This window comes from Microcaecilia unicolor, chromosome 5 (genome assembly GCF_901765095.1).
Source record: "Microcaecilia unicolor chromosome 5, aMicUni1.1, whole genome shotgun sequence".
NCBI classification, from domain to species: Eukaryota; Metazoa; Chordata; class Amphibia; order Gymnophiona; family Siphonopidae; genus Microcaecilia; species Microcaecilia unicolor.
Window position 1 is genome coordinate 360,470,525 of NC_044035.1, and position 25,463 is coordinate 360,495,987.

General features: G+C 41.0%; 1 protein-coding gene across 4 annotated transcripts in view; it reads left to right on the forward strand.

Annotated features, from left to right (window-relative positions):
- The window catches only part of NFAT5 (nuclear factor of activated T cells 5), a 276,432-nt gene that overhangs the window by 194,798 nt on the left and 56,171 nt on the right, over positions 1-25,463 (forward strand). For all 4 annotated transcript variants that reach the window (XM_030204661.1, XM_030204662.1, XM_030204663.1 and 1 more), the window contains 2 exons: positions 6,709-6,857; positions 18,648-20,991. In XM_030204661.1, coding sequence (XP_030060521.1) covers positions 6,709-6,857; positions 18,648-20,991 — 2,493 coding nt within the window. The remainder of the gene's footprint in view (positions 1-6,708; positions 6,858-18,647; positions 20,992-25,463) is intronic.

Genomic DNA, 25,463 nt, shown 5'->3' on the forward strand with positions numbered 1-25,463 from the left:
AACTGGGAAAACAATAAAATACAAATATTCCAGGACTTGGCTAAAAAAAACCCTTGCAAACATGAAGAGAATTCAAAGACATTACAGCTTATTTACAAAAAGCGGGTTTGCGGTACAGGTGGTTATATCCAAGAGGAATCCTGGTAACGGTGGGAGCCAAGGCAAGGCGAATTCAGACAGTGGAAGGAGCCTGGAAAAGCCTGAGAGACATGGGTTGCATAGACATTCCGCAGGATAAGGATGGAGTACAAAGGCAACAACAACGGCAGCAGACCCCGGAAAAACAAGGCTGGAGGAAAATCGGAGGAGAGAAGAAAAATAAGTCCCCGAAAACAGCCTGTCCAGACGCAGAAATGAGAGGAAAGGACTGAAATGTTACCCAGAGGACTGCTTAATGAAACTTTGGTAGTACAATATATAAGGGTTATATGGTTGGTTAACTGACAAATGATGCCTGGTGAGGGTATATGGAGATGTAACTGGGGAGAGGGGGAGGGTAAAGCGGATGTAAAATTATAGGGGCGGCTCTCTGGCACGGACGCACTACCTCCAGGGTAGCACTGGCCAGAAGTGTCCAGGGCCAAAATCAGGAGCCCACTGGGGAGGAGGGGAACAGAGGGGGAGGGGGTGGAGGGAGGGGGATAAAGGTAGGGTCTTGGAATGTTAATGGTTTGAATAACCCCGGGAAAAGAAGTATAGTTCTCAAAGAATTAAAAAGATTCAAGTGGGATGTGATAATGCTACAGGAAACCCATATACAAAGACGAGATGAACATTTGATCAGTTATAAGACACTGGGGCAGGGTACCAGGTTGGCAAATCCCAAAGGAGGGAAGACGGAAGGGTTGGCGATCTATATTAATGACCACTTCAGATTCATACAAGAAGACATATACAAAGGAGAGGATGGGAGAAGCTTAGCAATTAGAGGGAGGATTGGGAATCATTTAATCACTTTCATCAATGTTTATGCGCCAAATGAGGGGCAAGGAACATTCTTTACAAAATTGGGCTTAGGCCTTAGCAAATTTGTGAGAGGACAGATAATTATGGGAGGAGACTATAATCTGACTGCCTCCAGACTGGATCACTCCCAGGGGAGAGAAGGGGGAGCACGAACACACAGGGGGAAATTTCTTAAATTAATGAAGGACTTAGACTTGGTCGATATATGGAGGCTACAACACCCTGGTCAAAAAGCATTTTCTTTTTATTCACATGCCCAAAAATCATACTCGCAGATAGATGCGATTTGGGGGAGTAGATCAATATGGGGAGACATGAAAGATTCAGACATAGATAGTATACATACATCAGATCATGCACCAGTATGGGTTTTGGTGGGAAAAATAGAGATAGAGAGAAAGGAAACGGTGTGGAGGCTAAATGAATCTCTGATAGCAGATGAAAAAGATTGTCAAGAAATACGCAAAATAATAACAGAATACCTCCAAATTAATGATAAGGGAGAAGTATCAGAGGGCATATTGTGGGATGCCCTGAAAGCGGTGCTACAAGGACATCTGATAGCAAAAGGCACATACAAGAAAAGAAAACGAGAAGAGTCAGAATTGTTAATTAGAAAAAAGCTGGCCCAACTAGAAATACATCATCAACTAGACAGAAATGCTAATACCATTAGGGAATTAGTACAATGTAGAGGGGAACTCCAAAAACTACAGCTGAGTAAGATGGAATTTCATAGGATCCTGATGCAACAAAAATTTTTTGAATTTAGTAATAAAGCTGGAACCATGTTGGCACGTAGTTTAAGACAAAAACAAGTAAGGAGTTTAATAACCAAATTAAAGGCACAAGGTGACAGAATGGTTTACCAGGATAAGGATATTAGGAGAGCCTTTGTGCAGTACTATTCCAAACTGTACGAGGCAGGGGAAAAGGCACCCAGAGAAGACATACAAAGACAATTAAGAGATTTAGGGCTCCACAAAGTAACGGAGGCCCAGAGATTGGAATTGGAGAAGGCCATAACACTGCAAGAAGTCCTAGAGGTGATCAAGGGGTTAAAAGGAGGGAAAGCACCGGGATTAGATGGCTACACCGGGAAATTTTATAAAGTATTTGGAAGGGAGTTAGCCCCACTATTGGTAAGGGTTGGAAATACGAATTTTGGAGGTAATGGTCTCCCTAGTAGCATGAAAATAGCTGGTATTACAGTATTACCAAAACCAGGGAGGGACCCGACATGTTGTGGATCATATAGACCTATATCATTACTGAACATAGATGTTAAAATTCTAGCAAAGGTTATGGCGGATCGCCTAGCCCACATAATGCCACAACTCATACACACAGATCAATCTGGGTTTATACTTAATAGAAAAGTTGCTGATAATATTAGACGTACATTGAATATTATATGGGGGGCGCAGAGAAGAGGAGATTCATTGACGCTGCTAGCAATAGACGCTGAGAAAGCGTTTGACAGAGTGGAGTGGGAATATTTATGGGAAGTAATGGGGGCAATGGGTATGGGAATACCGTTTCTAGAATGGATAAAGGGGTTATATTCATCCCCAATTGCAAGATTAAAGATCAATGGGGGATACTCCGAAGCTTTTCACATTCAAAGGGGGACACGTCAGGGAATACCCTCTCTCACCCCTGTTGTTTGCGTTGTCCATCAAATCCCTTGCACAGAGTATTCGAACCTTGAGAGCTGTGAGGGGAGTTCGACTAGGAAGAAAGGAACATAAAATCGCACTATTCGCAGATGACATTCTATTCTATGTGGGCCAACCGATACAAACACTACCTATCATAATTAAAGAACTGGATTCTTACGGGAGGCAAGCGGGATTTAAAGTAAATTATGATAAATCCGAAATAATGGGCATTACCACAACAGAGGCAGAATACACCTATCTGAAGGAAAGGTGCAATTTCAAAATAACAGAATTAGGATTCCGGTACCTGGGAATAAAAATCCCCAAAGATTTAAAGAATTTATATGCCTGGAATTACGAGCCCCTACTTCATACAGTGAGGAGGGATTTGAACAGATGAGGGTCAGGCTGGCTATCGTGGTGGGGACGGATAGCAGTGATAAAAATGAATATACTACAGAGACTTCTCTTTTTATTTCAAACACTACCCATATTAGTACCTAATAGGGAGTTGACAAGATTACAATCAGAACTAGGAAAATTTGCTTGGGGTCGGAAACCGGCTAGGTTGTCAAAGAAGATAATGTGGGGAAGAGTACAGGAGGGGAGGAGAGAATTACCAAACATGCAGTGGTGCTACTGGGCAGGACAAATCACACAAATAGCAGAATGGTGCAAGGTAAATTTGTCACACATAACCACATTAGAACAAGTGTTTGTCAGAGAGGGATACCTGGAGGGTCTCTTATGGGCTTCTATCCAAGATCAGAATTATGGGAAAATGACATTAAACCCTTTTATATCACACCTATTCTCTTTGGGGAACCCTAAAAACTAAATTGCGGGGGAGACAGCAGAGATCCTCTTATGCATGGATCACGCAGGAGCCGGGATTCCCGGCAGGGAAGGAATCAGGGGTCTTCTCCACATGGTTTCAGAAAGGTTTAATTAGATTTCCAGATTTTCTGGAGGGAGGTCATATTGTTGCAGGAATTACCACTAGTATTAGCAGAATCTGTGGTACTTCAGGAGTCAAACAGCACACACCAGAATGAGGGAGAAATCTTCTTTATTTGCCAGCAAACAAAGTAGGACATCAGCATTAAGTCTCTTCTTCAGCTCTCTCTGGATCCTGCATCTCTTGTCTGTCCTCTCTCTCCTTCTTCTGTCTGTTCCCCCGTAAGCTGCATCTGCTCCCAGTTATATACAGTTCTAACCCCCTCCTAGCCCCCCTTACTTTCCAGATGGTAAAGAATAGATTAATTACCCTGTCTGAACCAATCATCTCTATACATATATTTCCAAAATATCAGTTACATAGGTTTGATATTTCCTAACTGACCTATGACCTGGGGCCTCTCACACTAGACAATTGGGCACCAGAACTCTTACATTTTATTATTATTCACATAATCCCAGTCATAGCTTAAACTGGGTTCATTTAGGGGCTAAGAGGCCAGTCTTGCTTAATGGCATACAGTCCTACATTTTACTATAATCCATCAAGGAAGTAAGTTGACTTTTTCTGACCTTTTTCACCTATTAGCTTCATACATTGAACTAGCTAGGACTGTAGATAATTCAAACCAGATGATGACCTTTTCAACTGCAGTCTTACTTGAAAGTCAGACAAAGATATAACACTGGATTGAAAAGATATTCTACATAGAATTATTAATTACACAGAATAAAACATATTCTAAAATAAGCAGAAATCAAATTCCTTATAAGACATAATCTACATCTATCAAGAACTTCTTAAATCTAACTATTTTCTTCTAACCAGCATTTTAAACTAATCCTTTTAAAACTACAGTCTGCCTACAAAGCCGTCCAGTATGCCTAATGGTATACAGATGTGGTAAACTAATACCTTTGAACTAACATTAACCCCGAAAAGGGACAGTGAAAGTTCCATTTCTCCCTGACCTTTCTAACCTGTAGCCTACCAAAAGCTAGACATCTGAATAATTAAAAACAGATGGCCTTCCTCCACTACTTGCAGGACTGAACCAAACTTTTAAACACCAAATTAATAATTAATATGATTTCTCTGCCCATGGCTGTCTCAATATAAAGACATTTGGGGAGCTTCAAGAGAAATATGACCTGCAGGAGACAGATAAATATGCTTATCTGCAGGTTAAGCACTTCATTGTATCAGAGAAATGGACAGGCAAGGGAATTTCTAAAATATATGGGCACCTTCGGGGCCAAGATTTTCGAAAACATACATTTATGGAAGCATGGGAACAAGATATGGCACAGACTTTAAGCGAGGCCGAATGGAGGAGGATATGTAATGAAGTTAAGAAAACATCAATTTGTGTTTTGATCAAAGAAAATGCTTATAAAATTCTGAGCAGATGGTATTATACACCAGACAAAGTCAATAAAATGTACCCTGGGGCCTTGGTGGACTGTTGGCGGTGTGGGCAAGGCAAGGGTACATTTTATCATATATGGTGGAAGTGTAATATGATACAAGAATATTGGAGAGGGATAGTGAAAGAACTATCAACAGTTTTGGAAATTCCCTTCCCATATGAATCTAAATGGTGTTTGCTTGGTTGGGGAAACCACAGAGGGCAAAAATGGCAACAAAGAGTGAAACGAATGGGACTAGCAGCAGCAAAAACGGTTATAGCGCGTCATTGGAAAAGCAATCAGGGGCCCACAATTAATGACTGGAAGGTTAAGTTGAGGGACATCATAGAACTAGACAAATTAACAGATAAAAGGATAGGGAGATATAATACTGAAGCAAAAGAATGGGTACGGGTGCAGGAAATCCGGGTAGACAAAGGGAACGAAGAAAACGGCTTGACATCCTGAGGGTTAAAGGGGGGAGGGAGGAGGGGGGTAGAGGGATGGGGGGAAAATTGTTTAAAATGTAGATGAGCATTGTTACGCTATTAAGTGATATGTAATGTTATGATAAGATATAACGCAGTTGTGATATTTTGCTCTCAATAAAATTTACAAATTTCAGAAATAAATAAATAAATAATAAAAATGAAGGAAACAGAAGAAAAAGATGAGTGACCATGTTCTCAATAATCCTCAGGGATTTGAAGGACGGCTTAGGGTGTTTTTTAGGCATTTAGCTTGAATATTGAAATACTGTCTGGCAGTGGGCTGCACAGGACACTTGCAGGTTTACCTTGAGGTTAGTGTTTGTCAGTCTCCATCTGCTGGTGGGAGTTCAGAACTCGGGTATACATAAAAAGTATCTTGTTGGGCAGACTGGATGGACCATACAGGTCTTTATCTGCCGTCATTTACTGTGTTACTATGTTACTCTTTGGGGTTCTACATGGAATGTTGCTACTAATTGGGATTCCAGAATCTTCAGAACTTTTAGCACAAGAACAGTGCTGGGCAGACTTCTACGGTCTGTGCCCTGAGAATGACAAGGACAAATCAAACTCGGGTATAAAGTATCACATACCATGTAAAATGAGTTTATTTTGTTGGGCAGACTGGATGGACCGTTCAGGTCTTTATCTGCCGTCATTTACTATGTTACCATGTTACTCTTTGGGGTTCTACATGGAATGTTGCTACTAATTGGGATTCCGCAATCTTGTAACTCTTTAGGATTCCAGAATCTTCAGAACTTTTAGTACAAGAACAGTGCTGGGCAGACTTCTATGGTCTACGCCCTGATCATGACTGAATAGATATGGATGGGCTGGAGTGTAAATGGAAGATGTGAACCAACTTGATCAGGGACTTCTAATATCCAGAACCTTGCAAAATATACAGCAGGACAGGGCCTCCATAATTCCAATATTCATCCTGACCTTGTCAACCTAGTTTCTTTGTATCAGAGATTGGTCAAGACCACTTATTTATCTAGTAGAACCTGCTTCACTGATAATTGTGATCAAAGAAGGTTTCTCTTCTTGAAGCATAATTTCCTAGAACTAAGAGCATACTTGTTGAACACTTTAGTATATCCCTCCTCTTTTTCGAGATTTGGTGCTTGAGCACTGGCTTGTAGTGTTGCTGCCACAAAACTAAAGTTTTATTAACTATCCAGTGACGTTTTTTTTTCCATTTGTCTCTTCACCTGCAGCAATAAAAGCTACTGGCTATAACCTAGATTCTGTGAAGATTGTTCCCAGTGCCTTGGTAACACCACTTCTACCTACTGGTATGATAAAACATGAAGATATGGCTCCAATGGAAGTAACAGCAGATCAGAGATCTTCAGCTGTCTTTAAGGTAATGTAAGCTAGAGACATTTCCACAAGTTTAGGAACATGCACGTCACCTATGTATGTATTTGTGGGGAGTGTTTCTCTCATTTTCTTGAGTTTGCCTTTGTCTCTTGTGCTGTTTGTATTGTGGTTTTGGTTCTTTCAGGGTGTTGCATGGAATGGTAGAGGGTTGGTGTACACCTGGAAGTTTATAAATCTTCTGTATATCTCCTTGGGTGAATCACCTCATAAAGGTAGTTAATAAATCCCAACAAACAAAATAAATCTGCCAGAATATTTGTCTTTCTCCTGATCATCACATTAAAATACATTCATTTATATTGTTTCTGGAGACGTTCAGCTTCTGCCATTTATCACTATATTTACTACCATCTATCATTCCTGAAAACATTTGACAGTAATAATAATCATACTGCTATAACAGCATTCTTTCCTTCAAAAATGACCAGCAGTCTGCAGCTTTTGTACTCTGCTCTGTAAGAGTACAAAATACAGCTCCTTTTTACATCTCATCTATTGCAATTAAGCTACCTAGCATGTCTGCCCATTGCTGTAGTGTCCCTTTCTCTCCTCCTGCTAGGCCTCTGTCCCTTTGCAAAAATTTTGGAAGCTATAGTTACACAATAGCTTACAAATTATTTGGATTATTATAATGTCATATATTTCAGAATGTGGTTTTTGAAAAGGTTTTAGCACAGAAACTGTTTTGGGTGGTTTGGTTACAGAGATGAAAGTCTGGTTAGGTAGAGACTTTCATGTTTTATTGATTCAGTTTGATCTAGCTTCAGCATTTGATGTTGTGAGCCATGAAATATTGCTATATTAAATGATATTGGAATTACAGGCCCAGTTTCAAATTGGTTTAAGGGCTTTTTGACCCATGGAACATACTAGGTTGAAATGAACGGTGAACTTAACTTGGCCTTCAAAATGTGGGATTCCTTGGGATTCCCCACTTTCACCTATTATATTTAATATAATGATGTCAGGCAAAGTGATGGAAACCTATGTGGTGAAAATTTTAATCTACACAGATGATGGTTCTTGCTTTCTTGGTACCCCTGGAAGATCCTATGATTTATATTAATCTGAAGGCTGAATTCTATGTCAGGATTGTAGAAAAATGGGTAGCAGCACATAAGCTGAAATGAAATCTGGAAAAAAACTTTTTTTGTTGTTGTTGTTGGTTTTTTAATCTTACAGCTCTAAACAAACAACTTTTTGTCAGACATTATTTATCAAGGCTCTTGTTTTCCAGTAGATTCTGAGGTAAACATTTTGAGAGTGGTTTAGATTCTGCAGTTTCATTTGAGAAACATGTATCTTTTATGTTTTCCTCTAAGAAGACTGAGGAAAATTAGACACTGCTTTGTCTATTCACAATTTAAATTAGTTGTTTAGGCTGTAATCTTAAATCAATTAGATTATTGCAATGTGGTGTTTGGGGGTTGTCCACAAGCTCTTTTGAAAATACTCCAGGCACTACAAAACACGGCAATTGGGATGGTTTACTCATGGGGAAATTTGACAATGCAGCCCCTTTAGTGATTAAAGCTCATTGGTTGCTGATTCGAGCAAGAATTTGCTTCAAAATTGGTACAACTATTTTTAAGATATTACATGGCTTGGCTGCACAATATACCGTGTTTCCCCAAAAATAAGGCACTGTCTTATATTAATTTTTGCTCCCCAAGACGCGCTAGGTCTTATTTTCAGGGGATGTCTTATTTTTCCGGGAAACATCGGGGTCGTCCCCCACCCGAGATCGCGCCCCCCCACCCGCCCTCAGTCACTTCCGGAACTAACCTCTTAAACGCTTCCTTTCACCTTCGCACTCGCAGCAAGCAGCAGCAGGGCAGGCCACTCCTTCCTTCCATGTCCCGCCCTCGCCTGACGTAGCGGCACTTCAGGTTAGTTCCGGGAGCGACAGAGGAGGGGGCCGGCGATCTCGGGTGGGGGGGGGGCCCGGGGGCGGCCTTGTCCGGCTCTCGGCGGCCCTGCTTTAAAAGAAAAGCTTTGCTAGGTCTTATTTTCGGGGGAGGCCTTATATTTTCCAATTGCAGCAAGACCTCTACTAGGTCTTATTTTGGGGGAAACACGGTATGATTTCATTGTTGATTTTCCCAAGGCAGTGTCATGCGACTGAGAGATGGATTCTTTTTGAATGTAATCCGCACAGAGCTAAAAAAAGGTGTTGTGGAATACAAGCATTAGATTAATAGTTATGACAGATTGTATCATATAACCCTGTTCAGTATTAGATCTAAATGCAACTGGTTTTGTGTTAAGTCCTTATTTTCCAATATATTCAAGTCCGTGCTTTGATATCTCAGTAATGAGCAGAAAGTGACTTAGGGCTCTTAATTTTAACTCTCGTTTTATTGCCTCTTAGGGAACTTTTTTTTCCCCCTTCACATAGGTCCAGAACTGTAATCATTTAAGTCCAAATTTGCAGGATCCCAATCCCTTCAGTTATTCTCTTCAGCCTATCACTGGGTGGTGGTCATTCTTTCACTTGGATTTATTTATATTCCAGTAGAAAGTATACATAGAATTAAATAGGTAACCTCAGGGACTTTATTTTAAGTTCTTCTGTTCACTTAGCAAAGGAGTTTAAGGAACAGTTTTTCTCATTGCTTTTTTTGTAGGAAAAAAGGTACCGGTACTCAATATGGGTGGGGTCACCATCTATGGCTCCGCCCCTATGGTGTATATAAGCCGTATCATTGAAAATACTATACCAATATAGGAGAAAAAAATAACTTTTGATTTTTTTTTTTCATTATAAATAATTTCTATAAGCTGTTACAGCTCTAGTATACCCAGTGCAAAATAAGACAGCAGATATAAATTCTCAAATTGGACATATTTCAAACACTAAAATGAAAATAAAATGATTTTTTTCTATCTTTGTTGTCTGGTGACTTTGTTTTTCTGATCATGTTGGTCCCAGTCTCTGATTCTGCTGCTCTCTGTTCCCTTAACTCCATTTCCAGGGCTTTCTATACTTTACTCCTTTCTTCATTTCTTTCCCTATATCCATAAGTAAAACCTGGGTCCTCCACGGACTTGACTGGAGGAGGTATAGAGTGGATCCAGCTTTTTGCCTATTTTATTCATCCATGTGCAGTTTTTCTCCTCTTTTCCCTTACCCTCATCTTGTCATTATGCATCTCCTTCCTCTTTCCATCCACGTTCAGCATTTTTCCTCTCCCCCTCCATCCATGTCTAGCATTTCTCCTCTCTTCTCCCCTCCATCCATGTTCATCTCACTTCCTCTCTCTTCCCTCCCTCCATCCATGTCCAGGATTTCTCCTCTCTCCCCTAAATCTATGTGCATCTCCACCTCTATCTTCCCTCCCCTCCATCCGTGTCCAGATTTTCTCCTTTCCCCCTCCACTCCATCCATGTGCATCTACTTCCTCTGTCTTCCCTCCTCTCCATCCATGTCCAGTATTTCTTCTCTCTCCCTTCCCCTCCAACCATGTGCATCTCCTTCCTCTGTCTTTTCTTACCTTCTTTTTTATCCTATCTTCCTTGCCCTCCACTCACATCCAGCATTTCTCCTCTCTCCCCTCCATCCATATGCATCTCCTTCCTGTCTTCCCTCTCCTCCATCCATGTCCAGCATTTCTCCTGCCCTTCCCTCCATCCATCCATGTCCAGCAACTCTGCTCCCTCCATTTCCATCCATGTCCAGCGATTCTCCTCTCCCCTCCCCTCCATGTTCAGCCATTCTCCTTTGCCCCCATCTTCTCCTCCATGTCCAGTAACTCACCTCAGCCTCCACCTGCCCCCCTTTTATGCCCCATTGAGTTCCAGTATCAACCACAGCACCACCTGCCCGCCCTTAGCTCCCCAAAGCCCTATTTTCTGTTCCTGCCGTCCTGCAACGCGTTTAAATCTTTTTTTTTTTTTTTTTTTTAACCTGACGTCGCCTCCTCCATCCTTTCCTTCGTTCCCTCTGTGTCCCGCTCTCGTGGAAACAGGAAACTATGTCAGAGGAAGGCGGGACACTGAGAGGGAACTAAGGGAAGGCTGGAGGAGGCAAGCCTGATCCTTTCACTAATGCCACCGCCAGCGCTGTGACTTCAGGTTTAAAAAAAAAAAAAGATTTAAACGCATCACGGGACGGCAGGAACAGAAAGTAGGGCTGTGAGGAGCATTGCAACATTGGTGCCTGTCCCTGTGCACCCTTTGCCTCTTAGAGGAGAGTTGAGGATCAGCAGTAGGTTTAGCCACTGCTCGGGCTCCTGAGGAAGGTTCTCAGCGTGCATTGATACCAAAGTGGTCCACGCTTCAGCAGAAGACTTAGCTCTCTTGGTGGCCCCACCTACAGTAAAGGCCATTGCGAAGGAATGCAACCATTTGTAACGCTATCCTGCAAATCCTTTCACTGTTGCAGCGTGACTGGTGAAGGATCTTGATAAACTTGATTCTCGCACCCTTTCATGAATAATTGTTCAGCTTCCTGACACATTGGGATGTCTCGTCCTTCACTGCATAGCTATTAAGACACAACACTATGTCTGGTGGCTTATTGTCTGCAGGTTGCCGCAGCACTCTATGGGCTCATTCATTAAGCACTGGAGAAACAAGTTCCCCTTTCCTTAGGTCTGCTGCAGTAGCTTGGCACCACTTGCCTGCAATCTATAAAGGCTTCTTGGGACACTGCATATCCTCCTGCTTTCCGCTATTATTGCATATGTGTTGAACTGAATGGTTTCTGATCTTTAAAAAATATATAGTGTATTAGACAAAGAGAACCTCAGTAAACAGTTTTTTAATTATTACTTAGTTTATTTAGGTGCTCATTTTCAAAGCACATAGACTTACAAAGTTACATAGTAACGTATATAACTTTGTAAGTCTATGTGCTTTGAAAATGAGCCTCTTAAGGAACAAACAAGAGTAGCCATACTGGGTCAGACCAATGGTCCATCTAGCCCAGTATCCTGTTTTCCAAACAGTGGCCAAGCCAAGTCACAAGTACCTGGCAAAAACCCAAATCATGGCAACACTCCATACTACAAATCCCATGGCATCAGTTGCTTCCTATGCCTGTCTCAATAGCAGACTATGGACTTTTCCTCCAAGGATTTGTCCCAACCTTTTTTTGAACCCAGGTACGCTAACTGCTGTTACCATATCCTCCGGCAAAGAGTTCCAGAGCTTAACTGTTTAAGTGAAAAAATATTTCCTCCTATTTGTTTTAAAAGTAACTTCCTCGAGTGTTCCCTAGTCTTTATACTTTTGGAACGAGTAAAAAATTGATTTACTTCTACTCGTTCTACACCACTCAAGATTTTGTAGACCTTAATCATATCTCCCTTCATCTGTCTCTTTTCCAAGCTGAAGAGCTTTCCTCATATGAGAGGAGTTCCATCCCATTTATCATTTTGGTCACTCTTCTTTGAACCTTTTCTAATTCCATTATATCTTTTTTGAGATACAGTGACCAGAACTGAATGGTAATACTCAAGGTGCGGATGCACCATGAACCGATACAAAGGCATTATAGTATTTTCGGTCTTATTCAGCATCCCTTTCCTAATAATTCCTAGCATCCTGTTTGATTTTTGGCCACCGCTGCACACTGAGCAGAAGATTTCAGCATATTATCTACAACGACACCCAAATCTCTTTCTTCAGCGCTGATCCCCAAGGTGGACCCTAGCATCAGGTAACTATGATTCGAATTATTCTTTCCAATGTGCATCACCTTGCATTTGTCCACATTAAATTTTGTCTACCATTTTGACGCCCAGTCTTTCAATTTCCTAAGGTCTTCCTGCAATATTTCACAATCCGCACGTGTTTTAACAGCCTTGAATAGTTATGTGTCATCTGCAAATTTGATCACCTCACTCGTCGTCCTGATTTCCGTATCATTTATAAATATGTTAAATAGTACCTGTCCCAGTACAGATCCCTGCGGCACTCCACTGTTCACCCTCCTCGATTGAGAGAAATGACTATTTAACCCTACCCTTTGTTTTCTGTTCATTAACCAATTCCTAATCCACACCAGAACCTTGCCTCCTATCCCATGACTCTTTAATTTTCTCAGTAGCCTCTCATGAGGAACGTTATCAAAAGCTTTCTGAAAATTTAGATACACTACATCAACCGGCTCACCTTTATCCACATGTTTATTCATGTCTTCAAAGAAGTGAAGCAGATTGATGAGGCAAGACTTCCCTTGGCTGAACCCATGCTGACTGTCCCTTTAAACCATAGTTGTCTGCGTGTTGTGTAATTTTATTCTTTATAATAGTTTCCACTATTTTGCCTGGCACCAACGTCAGGCTTACTGGTCTATTGTTTCCCAGATCACTCTTAGAACCCTTTTAAAAAATTGGTGTCACATTGGCCACCCTCCAATCTTCAGGTACTACGGATGATTTTAATGACAAGTTACATATTACTAACAGCAGATCAGCAATTCCATGCTTGAGTTCTTTGAATACCCTTGGATGTATGCCATTCGGTCCAGGTGATATACTACTCTGATTTGTCAGTTTGGCTCGGTACATCTTCCAGGTTCACCGAGATTTCTTTCAGTTCCTCCGCATCATCACTCTTGAAATCCATTTCCGGTACAGGTAGATCTCTTACATCTTCTTCTGTAAAGACAGAAGCGAAGAATTCATTCAGTTTCTACGCTATGGCCTTGTCCTACCTGAGCGCCCCTTTTGCTCCTTTGAGATCTAACGGTCCCATGGATTCCCTTGCAGGCTTTCTGCTTCTGATGTACCTGAAAAAGTTGTTGCTATGAGTTTTTTTTTTAGCCTCTGCGGCAAGTTTCTCTTCATATTCTCTTTTAGCCTTCTTTATTAATGTTTTGCATCTGACTTGCTAGTGCTTATGTTGCTTCTTATTTTCTTCATTTGGGTCCTTTTTCCATTCTTTGAAGAATAATCTTTTGGCTGTAATGGCCTCTTTTGCTTCATCTTTTAATCATTCTGGCTGATGATTTCTCTTCTTTCCATCTTTGCAAATATGTGGAATGCATCTGGGCTGGGCTTCCAAGATAGTATTTTTGAATAACATCCATGCCTGATTTAGTGTCCTAACCTAATCCTTTTAGTTTTTTTTTAACCATTTTCCTTATCTCTGTATATAAAAGGCACCACCAACGTTCTAAATGAAGCCTCCAGCCGGAAGTGTGAAGTGGTGTAGATATCCGGTTTCCCCATGAGTGTCTGCCCCACCCTCACTCTCTCTGTAACACAGCTCCTGAGTCCTGACAAATATAAACAGTGAAGGAAAACACAGCAGGAATCCTGTATAATTACCAAACGATGCTCTCCGAAACTCGGAGCCTCCCTCTCTCTGTAACACAGCAGGAATCCTGTATAATTACCAAACACTGCTCTCTGAAACTGGGAGGGAGGGGAGAGAAGGCAGAGGGGAGGGACAGCAGAGGGGAGGGGAGGGGGGAGACTCTCACTCTCTCTCTGTCACACACACACTCTGATAAAAACCTTGCTAGCGCCTGTTTCATTTGCATCAGAAACGGGCCTTTTTTACTAGTTTTATTATAGTTGTCCTTTTGAAAATTAAATGCATCTACAGTAGATTTCCTTCCCGGTTTCATCCCAGATAGTAGCTCAGACTTGATCAAGTTATGATCATTGTTTCCCAGGGGACCCAACACCACCACATTTCACATTATGCCCTGCACGCCACCAAGGACCAGATCCAAAATGGCTCCCCCTCTTGTCAGTTCCTGGACCAGCTGCAAGAAGCAGTTGTTTATTACATCTAGAGATTTTATCTCCCTGGTGTAACATTTATCCAGTCAATATCGGTCAACAAATATCTAGTCAACAATATCCAGTCAACAAAGTTATCCAACAACCAATTTATCCATGAGAAAAATAACTGCCCCACCCCCAAATGTAACTGATTACACCACCTTTTGCAGCAATAATTGCAACCAAAACCCTTCCTATAATTTGATATCAGTATTTCGTATTGCTGTTGGGGAATCTTAGCCCACTCTTCTTTTCAGAACTGCTCTAATTCAGACATATTTGTAGATTTTCTTACACGAACTGCTCATTTCAGGTGCTGCCACATCATCTTTATTGGGTCAGGTCAAAACTATAATTTTGTTTCTCCTCAGCCATTCAGATGTAGATGTCTTTTGTGTGTTGAATCATTATCTTGCTGCATGACTTAATTATGGTTCAGCTCATGGACAGATGACCAGGCATTGCCCTTAAGAATTTTTAGGTAAGGTGCAGAATTCATGGTTCCTTCAATAGTGGCAAGTTGTTTTCCAAGTCCTGAGACAGCATACCATCCCCATACCATCACACTACTACCACCACCATGTTTGACTATTGGTATGATCTTTGCTTTATGCCAGACATAATGGGACCTATACTGTCAGAAGACTAGGGAATCATTCAGGTGTGCTTTTGCAACTGCCAGATAAGCATTGATAGCAGCGATTTCTGTGTTGCTACTTTCCCATGAATCCCATTTTATTTATTTATTTATTTTATTTATTTATTGCATTTGTATCCCATATTTTCCCACCTATTCGCAGGCTCAATGTGGCTTACATACTTTTATTATCATAGTCGTTCTAGGGTATCAGATACGGTTAGTATTGTGTCGAGATTAAGTAGGGAAGAGAGAAGAGGAAGGGAGTGATTAGGGTAGTTATAGAAGGTGGGTCTTCATAACTGAGTAGGTTGGTGAGGTGGATTAGTGGGGTTATTGGTTAACAGTTCTCGTTGTAGGCTTTGTTGAAGAAGTATGTCTTCAGGGCTTTGTGAAAGATGGTTATTTCGTTGATTATTTTCAGGTCTGTAGGTAGTGCATTCCATAACTGCGTGCTCATGTAAGAGAAGGTAGTGGCATGCATCAGCTTGTATTTTAGTCCTTTACAGCTGGGGAAGTGCAGGTTGAGAAATTTGTGGGATGATCTTGTGGTGTTTCTGGGAGGTAGGTCCACGAGGTTTAGCATGTATATTGGGGCGATTGCGTGAATGATTTTGTGTACAATCGTGCAGATCTTAAATGCAATTCGTTCCTTAAGTGGGAGCCAGTAAAGTTTCTCTCTTAAGGGTTTTGCAATTGCTTGCTTGAGTGAGTTCCTTGCGGACACTAGAACAGTTTCGGTGCTATGATTTGACCAAAGTCCAGATTGATATTCGTGCAGAATTGAATGTTTATTTAGGTATTCAGTGAGTTGTTTCGTCACTATGCCTTCCATGAGTTTGGTTATAAGTGGAATAGATGCTACTGGGCGATAGTTGGTTAGGTCCATTGTGCTTTTCTTTCGGTAGCAGAGTAAGTAGGATGTTTCCTTTATCCGTGGGAAAGAGCCCATTTTGAAGCCTGTGATTTACGTGGTTTGTGAGGTCTGTTTTGAATTGTTTGGGTGCAGCTCTTATTAGACTATTAGGGCAAATGTCTAATTTGCATTGCGATTTGGCGTATTTTCCGAGCCAATGTGAGATTTCATTTGATGAGAGCGTGTCGAAGTTAGTCCATGATCGATCTGCTGGGTATTCCCCGGGTTTTGGGTCTAGACATTCAAGTATGTTTGTGTAGTTTGTTATATTGGTAGGTATCATGAGTCTGAGCTTTGATTTTTTTCCTTGAAGTAGTTAGCAAGATTGGTTGCTGATGGGGTATCTATGTTGTTGGAGGTAGCCGTAGTAGTGTTTAGGAGACTGTTTACGAGTGAGAAGAGTTTGTGTGTATCCTTGTAGTTTGGTCCTATTTTGGTTTTGTAGTATGTCCTTTTAGTTTGTCTGATAGTGTATTTGTATTTTCTTTGTAATTGTTTCCCGTCTTTGAGTGTGTTTTCATCTTTTTTCTTGTTCCATGCTCTTTCTAGTCTTCTTACCTGTGTTTTTAGTTCTTTCAGTTCTTCGTTAAACCATGGTATTGAGTTTTTTCTACGTGAGGTTCTGGTTTGAAGTGGCGCTATATTGTCTAGTATTGTTCTGCATCTGTTATCCCATTCTTGAAGAAATTGGGGTGAGTCTGTAGGTGTTGTCCATTCGTCGATGTAGAAGTGTTGCCAGAATATTAGTGGTCAATTTTGCCTCTCGTAGTATAGGTTTGTTGTTTTTGTTGTGTCTTTTTTGTTCTCCAATGGAGGGAGAGATTTACACTGTAGTGATCGGACCATGGCCTGGCTGTCCATTTTGTGTCTATTAGTGTGAGATTTGGTTCTGATGAGAATTTGTGGGTTATGATGTCTAGTGTATGTCCTTTGTTATGGGTGGGTTGTGTGTTTGGCCAGTGGAGCTCCCATAGTTGGAGGAAGTCTTTGCATTTGCGTACATTGCTTGAGTTAGTATCTTCAAGGTGAAGGTTGATGTCTCCTGCTATGAGAAGGTTCTGGGTAGAAACACAAGTATTCGATATGAAATCCAGAAAGTGCATTTGTGAGTCTTGCCAATTGCCCGGGGGGTCTGTAAAATAAGATTAGGTTTAGGTGATCATGTAGGTTGGGGTGGTTGATTCTGACTGAGGCTATTTCGAGTTGGGGGAGAATAGATTCTGCTGTTGTGACTGTGAATTGAGATTTATAAATTATTGCTATGCCTCCTCCTCTTTTTCCTTCTCTTGTCCATCTCTCTCTTATTGTGGAATCATGAATGTTGACCTTAGCTGAGGTTAGAGAGGCCTACAGTTCTTTGGATGTTCTTCTGGGATGGTTTGTGACTTCTGGATGAGTTGTTGCTGTGCTCTTGGAGTAATTTTGGCAGGCCAGCCACTCCCGGGAAGATTCACCATTGTTCAGGTCTCTTCTATGTGGAGATAATGGCTCTCACTTTGGTTGGGTGGAGTCCCAGAGGTTTAGAAATGGCTTTATACTCTCTCCAGACTGATAAATTTCAACAGCTTGTTTTGTCATCTCTGCTGGAGTTTCCTTGAATTGTGGCATAGAATTCTTGTAGAAACTGTGGTGTCTACTTCACACTCTTGGTAAATTTTGATAGATTTGTATTCAACAGGGCTGGCAGCAGTGAAGCCTGGCTATGTTCAATCAGCTGGATCTAATTATCAATTAAATTTGGTCAGTTACTTTTTCTTATGGGTGTTGGATAACTTTGTTCTTTAAGTAAATTAAGTAATTATTTAAAAACTGTATTGTTGGCTTGGGGAAGGCGGGGGGAAAGAGGCGAGTATAGGAATAGGTGATGGAGGGATGAAATTAACTGTAGCTGTATTCTTGTAAGGTTTTGTTACATGAATAGTATTTCTGCTACACCACTCATATTGATCAGGATGTTTGTTGCACCTTTTTTGTTTTATTTAAGGGGATTCGGGGGGTGGGGGGAGAGAAGAAAAATAAAATATTTAATGTATGGCGAAGACTGATTATCTTTGTGTATGATATGCTGGTATAGAGGGTTGTCACATTGTAACATTGACATATGACAGCATGTATATTCTGATTTTTTTTTTTTTTTTTTTCTTCGTCAATAAAGAAAAATTAAACTAAAAACTGTATTGTTTACTTGGGTTCCCTTTGTCTAATATTACATTTTGTTTTAAGATCAGCAACCATTCAGTGAGACACATGCAATAATAGGGGAAATCAAGAGGAGGAAAAACTTTTTCACGTTACTGAACACACTAGTAAGTGGCTCACACAAAGATAATTAGAAGCTAAGAGAAATTCCTCTCTGTGGGTCTAATAATAAATATCACAAACTACAAAGATTACAGCTAGTCCAAAAATAGTACTCACACTTAAAAATGTGATGTGAATCATTCAGTAGTTTCAGGGTTTTTTTTGTTTTTTTTTTTTCAGACTGCAAATGTTGTTCGATCAACTCCACAAGCATGTGAAAGCATGTCAACCAGTGGATCTTTTCATCATCCTATTCCCCATCTTTCCTCTGATGGTGACAAACAAACACAGATGAAAGCAAAAGTGTATAATACAGAAAATCTAACTTCTATCAAAACACAAGACGTTTCACAGCCTGGTACCTTTCAAGCAGTACCTCCTTCCAACCAGCTCCAGAACAGTGATGCCTTACTGCAGCAAGCTGCTCAGTTTCAGACACACGAGTCGTCATCCATTGAGGGTTTACAGTCTGCTGGAACTGTAGTTACTTTGTCACAGTTGACTGAGACCTCACAACAGTCACCTTTACAAGAGCAAGCACAAACATTACAACAAATACCTTCCAGTATCTTTTCAACTGCAAAGAACCTGAGTCCGTTACAGAACACTATTCATCAAATGCAAGCTGGCAACTTTACAACTAATGCTTCAAATAGCAGCAGTTCAAATGTAGACCTGGTTCAGCAAGTTTTAGAAGCTCAGCAACAGTTGTCATCAGTCTTGTTTTCTGTGTCAGGTAATAGTGAAAATGTACAGCAGTCCATGACACAAGAGCAGATGAATGCAGAAATGTTTCAGGTTGGTCAGATTCAAACTAGTGCAGGATCGGGGCTGTATTCTTCATCTGATAATGCAGTCCATTCCAGGTCTGGGAGTACTGAAAGCATTCTCTCACAAACAGAAAGTTCATTATCAAATCAACAGCAGCAAGCAATGGAGACCTCTGCCACTGTTGTGCTAGAAATGCAGCAAAGCATCCATCAAACAGCAGCGCCAATGCAATCAGATCTGTTCCCAGTATCTGCTCCAGAAACTAGAAACATCCAGCAAGCCTCTGTTTACCAGCAGCCCTCCCACATTATGAGTGCATTGTCTTCAAATGAAGACATACAGATGCATTGTGACATGTTCTCTTCTCCTTCAGTTTCTGGGAATGAAAACACCAGTACTACTCAGCAACAAGTAACCAGCACAAGTTCTACTATTTATCAGACATCAGCTCCTGGTGATGAGGCTTCAGGACAATCAGAGCAGATCCAAAACAATGTGTTTCAGACCATGGTTCAAATGCAGCACAATAGAGAAAATCAAGGCCACATTAACCTTTTTTCTTCCACTGAAGGGATGATAGCTGTCCAGACAAATGGAACTCAGCAGCAAGGGAGTAGATTGTTCCAGCAAACTGGGGAAATTATGGCTCTTCAGCCTGGAAACTTTATGCAACAGTCTGCTCATTCACAAGCTCCACTTTTCCATTCTCAGAACTCCCTTAGCGAGCCTCAGAATATGACACAGGAAACTCAGGGATCTCTTTTTCACAGTCAGAATCCTGCCTCTTCCCCAGACCAATTGCAAGCTCCTGTGTTTCAGTCTCAGAACAATATTGGAATGATACAAAGCTCATCTCTTCCTCCAGACTCTCAGTCCACAAGTATGTTTCTCTCCCAAAGCCCATTGAACTCTCTTCATAATAATAGTATCTCTCAAGAAAAGCAGCTGTCATTCTTTACAAACCAGAATCCTCTTTCCCCACTTCAAACAGCTACTAGCACCGAACAGCAAACTGCTTTCCAACAGCAAGCACAAATACCCCACATGCAAAACTCCATGCATTCCCAAGAGCAAGAGCAGTCATCTCAACAGAGTTTGTTCCAGTCCCTTCCTTCTAGCCAGAACCAACAAGGAACAATATTTCCATCACAGCATTCATTAGTAGGCATGCAAAATAATTCTTCATCCCAAGAACAGCAAAATGTTCTGTTTGGTAATCAAAGTGCAATTACTACAATGGCTTCTCAGGATCAACAGAGCTTGCTTTATAACCGAAGCCAAAATCCACTGACAACTCAGGAACCTCAGAACCAAGGACTTTTTCACTCACAAAACAGCATGACGCAGATTACTCAGGAACCGCAGTCAATGCAGTTCCAACATCAAAGTTCAGTGTCGTCACTTCAGAATTCAGGCTCCACCCAGTCTGAACAGCAGCCGTCCACAATATTCCACAATTCCCCACAAATTCAGATGGTCCAAGGCTCTCCTAGTTCTCAGGATCAGCAGGTCACTCTTTTCATCACTGCAGCTTCCATGTCTGTCCTACAGAACAGTATAGCTCAGCAGGAGCTGGAGCAGACTGCCATCTATTCCACTGCAAGCAACATGGCAGGCATCCAAAGGAGTGCCTCTCCTCCACATTCACAGGCTGCTTTGTTTCATAACCCAGGAAGCACTATCAGTCAGCTACAAAATTCTCCTGCTTCTTCCCAACAAACCTCGGGAATATTTTTATTTGGGATTCAAAATGGTGAGTGTTCAGTAAGAATTCATTTGCTTACTTCCATTCTTTGTTACATTTTCTTGCATTTTGAGGCTTTATAACAGTTTTAAAAGAGAAATACCTTTCATCAAAACTCTTAAGTCTTAATTGAATCTTTGGTCAGGCTAGGTGTTTGGAACCATTTGTTTGACTTTTGCTTTTCATTCTAAAACACAAAGGGAGCTTGGGGTAGTCTGTATTAGGGACTTATTGAGTGTATTATATATTATGCTGATATATTGCTTTTATGATCTACCATTTTTCTGTGATGCAAACACTTTGGATCCCCTTTTTGGAAAAAAGATAAGTATAAAATACAAATAGAAATAACCATCATCTTGGTTCTGAGCACATTTTACTATTAACAAACTGCTTTTAGCAGTAGCCATGCTATGACCAGCCTTACTTCTGACTCTTTCCAAACCAGTTGAGGAGTCATTTGGAGATAATATTGGTCTCGAATATTGACAGATCCATGGAGACTGAATCTGAAGAAAACTACATAGTAACATAGTAGGTGACGGCAGAAAAAGACCTGTACGGTCCATCCAGTCTGCCAAACAAGATAAACTCATATATGCTACTTTATACGTATGCCTGACCCTGATTTGTATCTACCATTTTCAAGGCACAGACCGTAGAAGTCTGCCCAGTACTAGCCCCGCCTCCCAACCACCGGCACTGCCACCCAATCTCCGCTAAGCTTCTGAGGATCCATTCCTTCTGAACAGGATTCCTTTATGTTTATCCCACGCATTTTTTAATTCCGTTACTGTTTTCAACTCCACCAGCTCCCACGGGAGGGCATTCCACATATCCACCACTCTCTCCGTGAAAAAATACTTCCTACCATTTTTCTTGAGTCTGCCCCCCTTCAATCTCATTTCATGTCCTCTAGTTCTACCGCCTTCCCATCTCCGGAAAAGGTTCGTTTGTGGATTAATACCTTTCAAATATTTGAACGTCTGTATCATATCACCCCTGTTTCTCCTTTCCTCCAGGGTATACATGTTCAGGTCAGCAAGTCTGTCCTCATACGTCTTGTAACGCAAATCCCATACCATTCTCGTAGCTTTTCTTTGCACTGCTTATATTCTTTTTACATCATTAGCAAGATACGGCCTCCAAAATTGAACACAATACTCCAGGTGGGGCCTCAGCAACGACCTGTACAGGGGCATCAACACCTCCTTTCTTCTGCCGGTCACACCTCTGTCTATACAGCCTAGCAATCTTCTGGCTACGGCCACCGCCTTGCCACACTTTCATCGCCTTCAGATACTGTCACCCGAAGATTCCTCTCCCCATCTGTACATATCAGACTCTCACTGCCTAACACATACGTCTCCCGTGGATTTCTACTCCCTAAGTGAATAACTTTGCATTTCTTCGCATTGAATTTTAATTGCAAAACCTTAGACCATTCTTCTAGCTTCTGCAGATCTTTTTTCATGTTTTCCACTTCCTCCGGGTGTTCACTCTGTTACAAATCTTGGTGTCATCCGCTAAAAGGCAAACTTTGCCTTCTAACCTTTCGGCAATGTCACTCACAAATATATTGAACAGAATCGGCCCCAGCAGCAATCCTTGAAACACTGCACTACTCCCCTTTCCCTCATCCGAGCGAATTCCATTAACCACCACCCTCTGGCGTCTGTCCATCAACCAGTTCCTAATCCAGTTCACCACGTCGGGTCCTATCTTCAGCCTGTCAAGTTTATTCAAGAGCCTCCTGTGGGGAACCGTGTCAAACGCTTTGCTGAAATCTAAGTAGATTACATCTATAGCACATTCCTGATTCAATTCTCCGGTCACCCAGTCAAATAATTCAATGAGATTCGTTTGGCACGATTTACCTTTGGTAAAACCATGTTGTCTCAGATCTTGTAACTTATTGGCTTCCAGGAAATTCACTATCCTTTCCTTCAGCATCGCTTCCATTACTTTTCCAATAACCAAAGTGAGGCTTACCGGCCTGTAGTTGGGAAGACAAAAGATGATATATGCCTAATGCAGTCACCTTAAGCAAAAGAATTACCCTAAAATACTGCAATATGGGTTTTAAAATGACCCTTACAGTTATAACAAAATAGATACATAATAAATATAAACAAGGCAAATCCAACACAGGAAGTCTTTATGAGGTAAACTCTCTGCTGCCAAAAACACAGTAAAACCTAAAGAGATACAGAAACATCACAAATAATCTGATTAGCATAAGTACATGACAATGTATAAGACAACAAAAGTGCCCCTTCAAAATGATATGCCCCATGCTGTAAAAGAAAAAAATATTTGTGTAATTTAAACATAAAATGCAATTAAATCATCAGTAACGGTGACAACCTAATAATCTCATGAGACTCCAGTGAGAAAAATCAGAACGGGGACAAGGATGCTGTCCCAGAGGAAGTTCACTGCAGAACGCAATATCTATTTCAAAGAAAAAGGCTTGTCAGTAGGGCTCAGGGTTCTCTTATAATAGTAAAAGTTTAGTGAAGCTTCTGCCACTTAACTGAAAACAAGGCAATTTACAAAGGTATGTTGCTAAATAAACCTGCTGTAAAGTGTAGCTTAGTGTCCCTCTGCATTCATTTGTGCCAAACCATGCTTAAAAAAAAAGTTATCTGTTATTCTTACTTATAAATGCTGAAACAATAACAATTCTTTACCAATTAACACAGTTGCAACTGCCTACAACTAAAATAAAATATCCCTATTTACACTGCTAAGTGAAACGTCAAGAAACCTGGACAAATGGTCTCCCTCTCCATTCAGTAAATCCTCCAGGACTCTTACTTTGTTCCAAAGTTCAAACAGTAATGAATACTGTGCTGAGCATTTAGCCCTCTCAAAATTCTCCAAGCCTCTCAGCAAACAATGGGACAGTAAAGATCCCTCCTTGGACCAGGAAAAGAAAAAGTTAGACTTTGGCAGTTTATTGCATTTTACATTCTTCACTGGAATACCCTGAACCATAAGGGAAGAACAGTACATACACAAACTACAGGCACTGACTTCTTATCATGCTCCCTCTTCCACAAATCATAATATTTCAAATGTTACTAGTGCACACAATTTTCAATACACTGTCCATTTCCTGCTCTCAATGAAATTAGTTGAGAATTAAAAATTAACTTCCCCCCATCAAAATCTAAATAGAAATCATAGCAATAATTACAGCAGCCGGCTTCAAACATACACACGTACACTTTCAGATGTACCTTTAACGCATCGGCACCTCTCACCGCTTTTATGCTGGTGGACTGCACAACACCACACCCTGTGGTCTTCTCGCAACACACAGGAGGCTCAACTCATCTCCGGAGGCAAATACAGATACTTACAAATCCACTCTCTCAATCACCTTAGATGTGAATCATCGGCCAGCACCAATCAGTGTCTCTGTTTCCTCACACTGGACTGTTTGCATTCACGGTCATCTGCACACCTTTCTTCAGTGCTACAGACACCACCCAGTTAAGGACTGGTCGGGACATTCTATTCCATGTCCACCACAGAATTGAAGGTCTACCGCCTGAGGCAATATGCCCTTTCCCAATGGCCTCACATGGGGCACCAATTTGTAAAGCCCCCCCCCCCCCCCCCCCCCCCGCCTTGCCTCTAAAGAGGAGCTAAACACTTCAGAAGAGACTGAAAGCCCTTCTGGCAAAAGAAACACACTCCAGAGATTAGTTTTTCTCTTTTATAATAATGCTAAAATTTATTAGCGTAAATAAATGATTACAATAAAATTTCTTTTATCCCAGTATTACAGAAAATTTAATTCTTACTTATATTGGTCTAAATTTCAGTATAAGGAAAATTCTAACCACACAGTTGCAAACTGCTATCTTGTACTGGGCGTATTCTTTGGGTGTTTTTTTGTAGGTTCGAAAAAGAACAAAGGTGGATATATAAACTAAGGTCTTTGGTCCCGATGGGAATGAACAGTAGGATAGAATGGAAAGGTTTTCTGTGAATTGTTGGGATTAGGGATAGGACAGTAGATACATGAATATTAAAAGATAGATTAGGAATCCCCTTTAAACTAAGATAAGCAGTAAAATAGTTGAAACCGGAAGTAGTCACTGCTTTAAGAATCAGCTGATAGGCGCCATTTTTTGAACAGGGCAATAGCGGAAAGCAGAAAGGTGGCAGACACGGAGAGAGGTAATGGCAGTAAATTCAAAAAACCTAAAAAGTAAGTGAGTGCATGACTATGTAGAGAGCTTCACACAGCAAAAGTACTATATGTTTACAGGGCTTGAATTTCGTGGGTTCGGCTCCTAAGGAAGCGATAGTGAAACAGGAGCTCACTGTAAAGAGCAAACCTACAAAAAAACGCCCAAAGAATACACCCAGTACAAGATAAGTGCTAATTCCTATATAAAAAATAGGAGATCTAGTGTTTAACAGAGGGAGAAAGACTAGTGAGGATTCCTGCTGGTTACCGCACT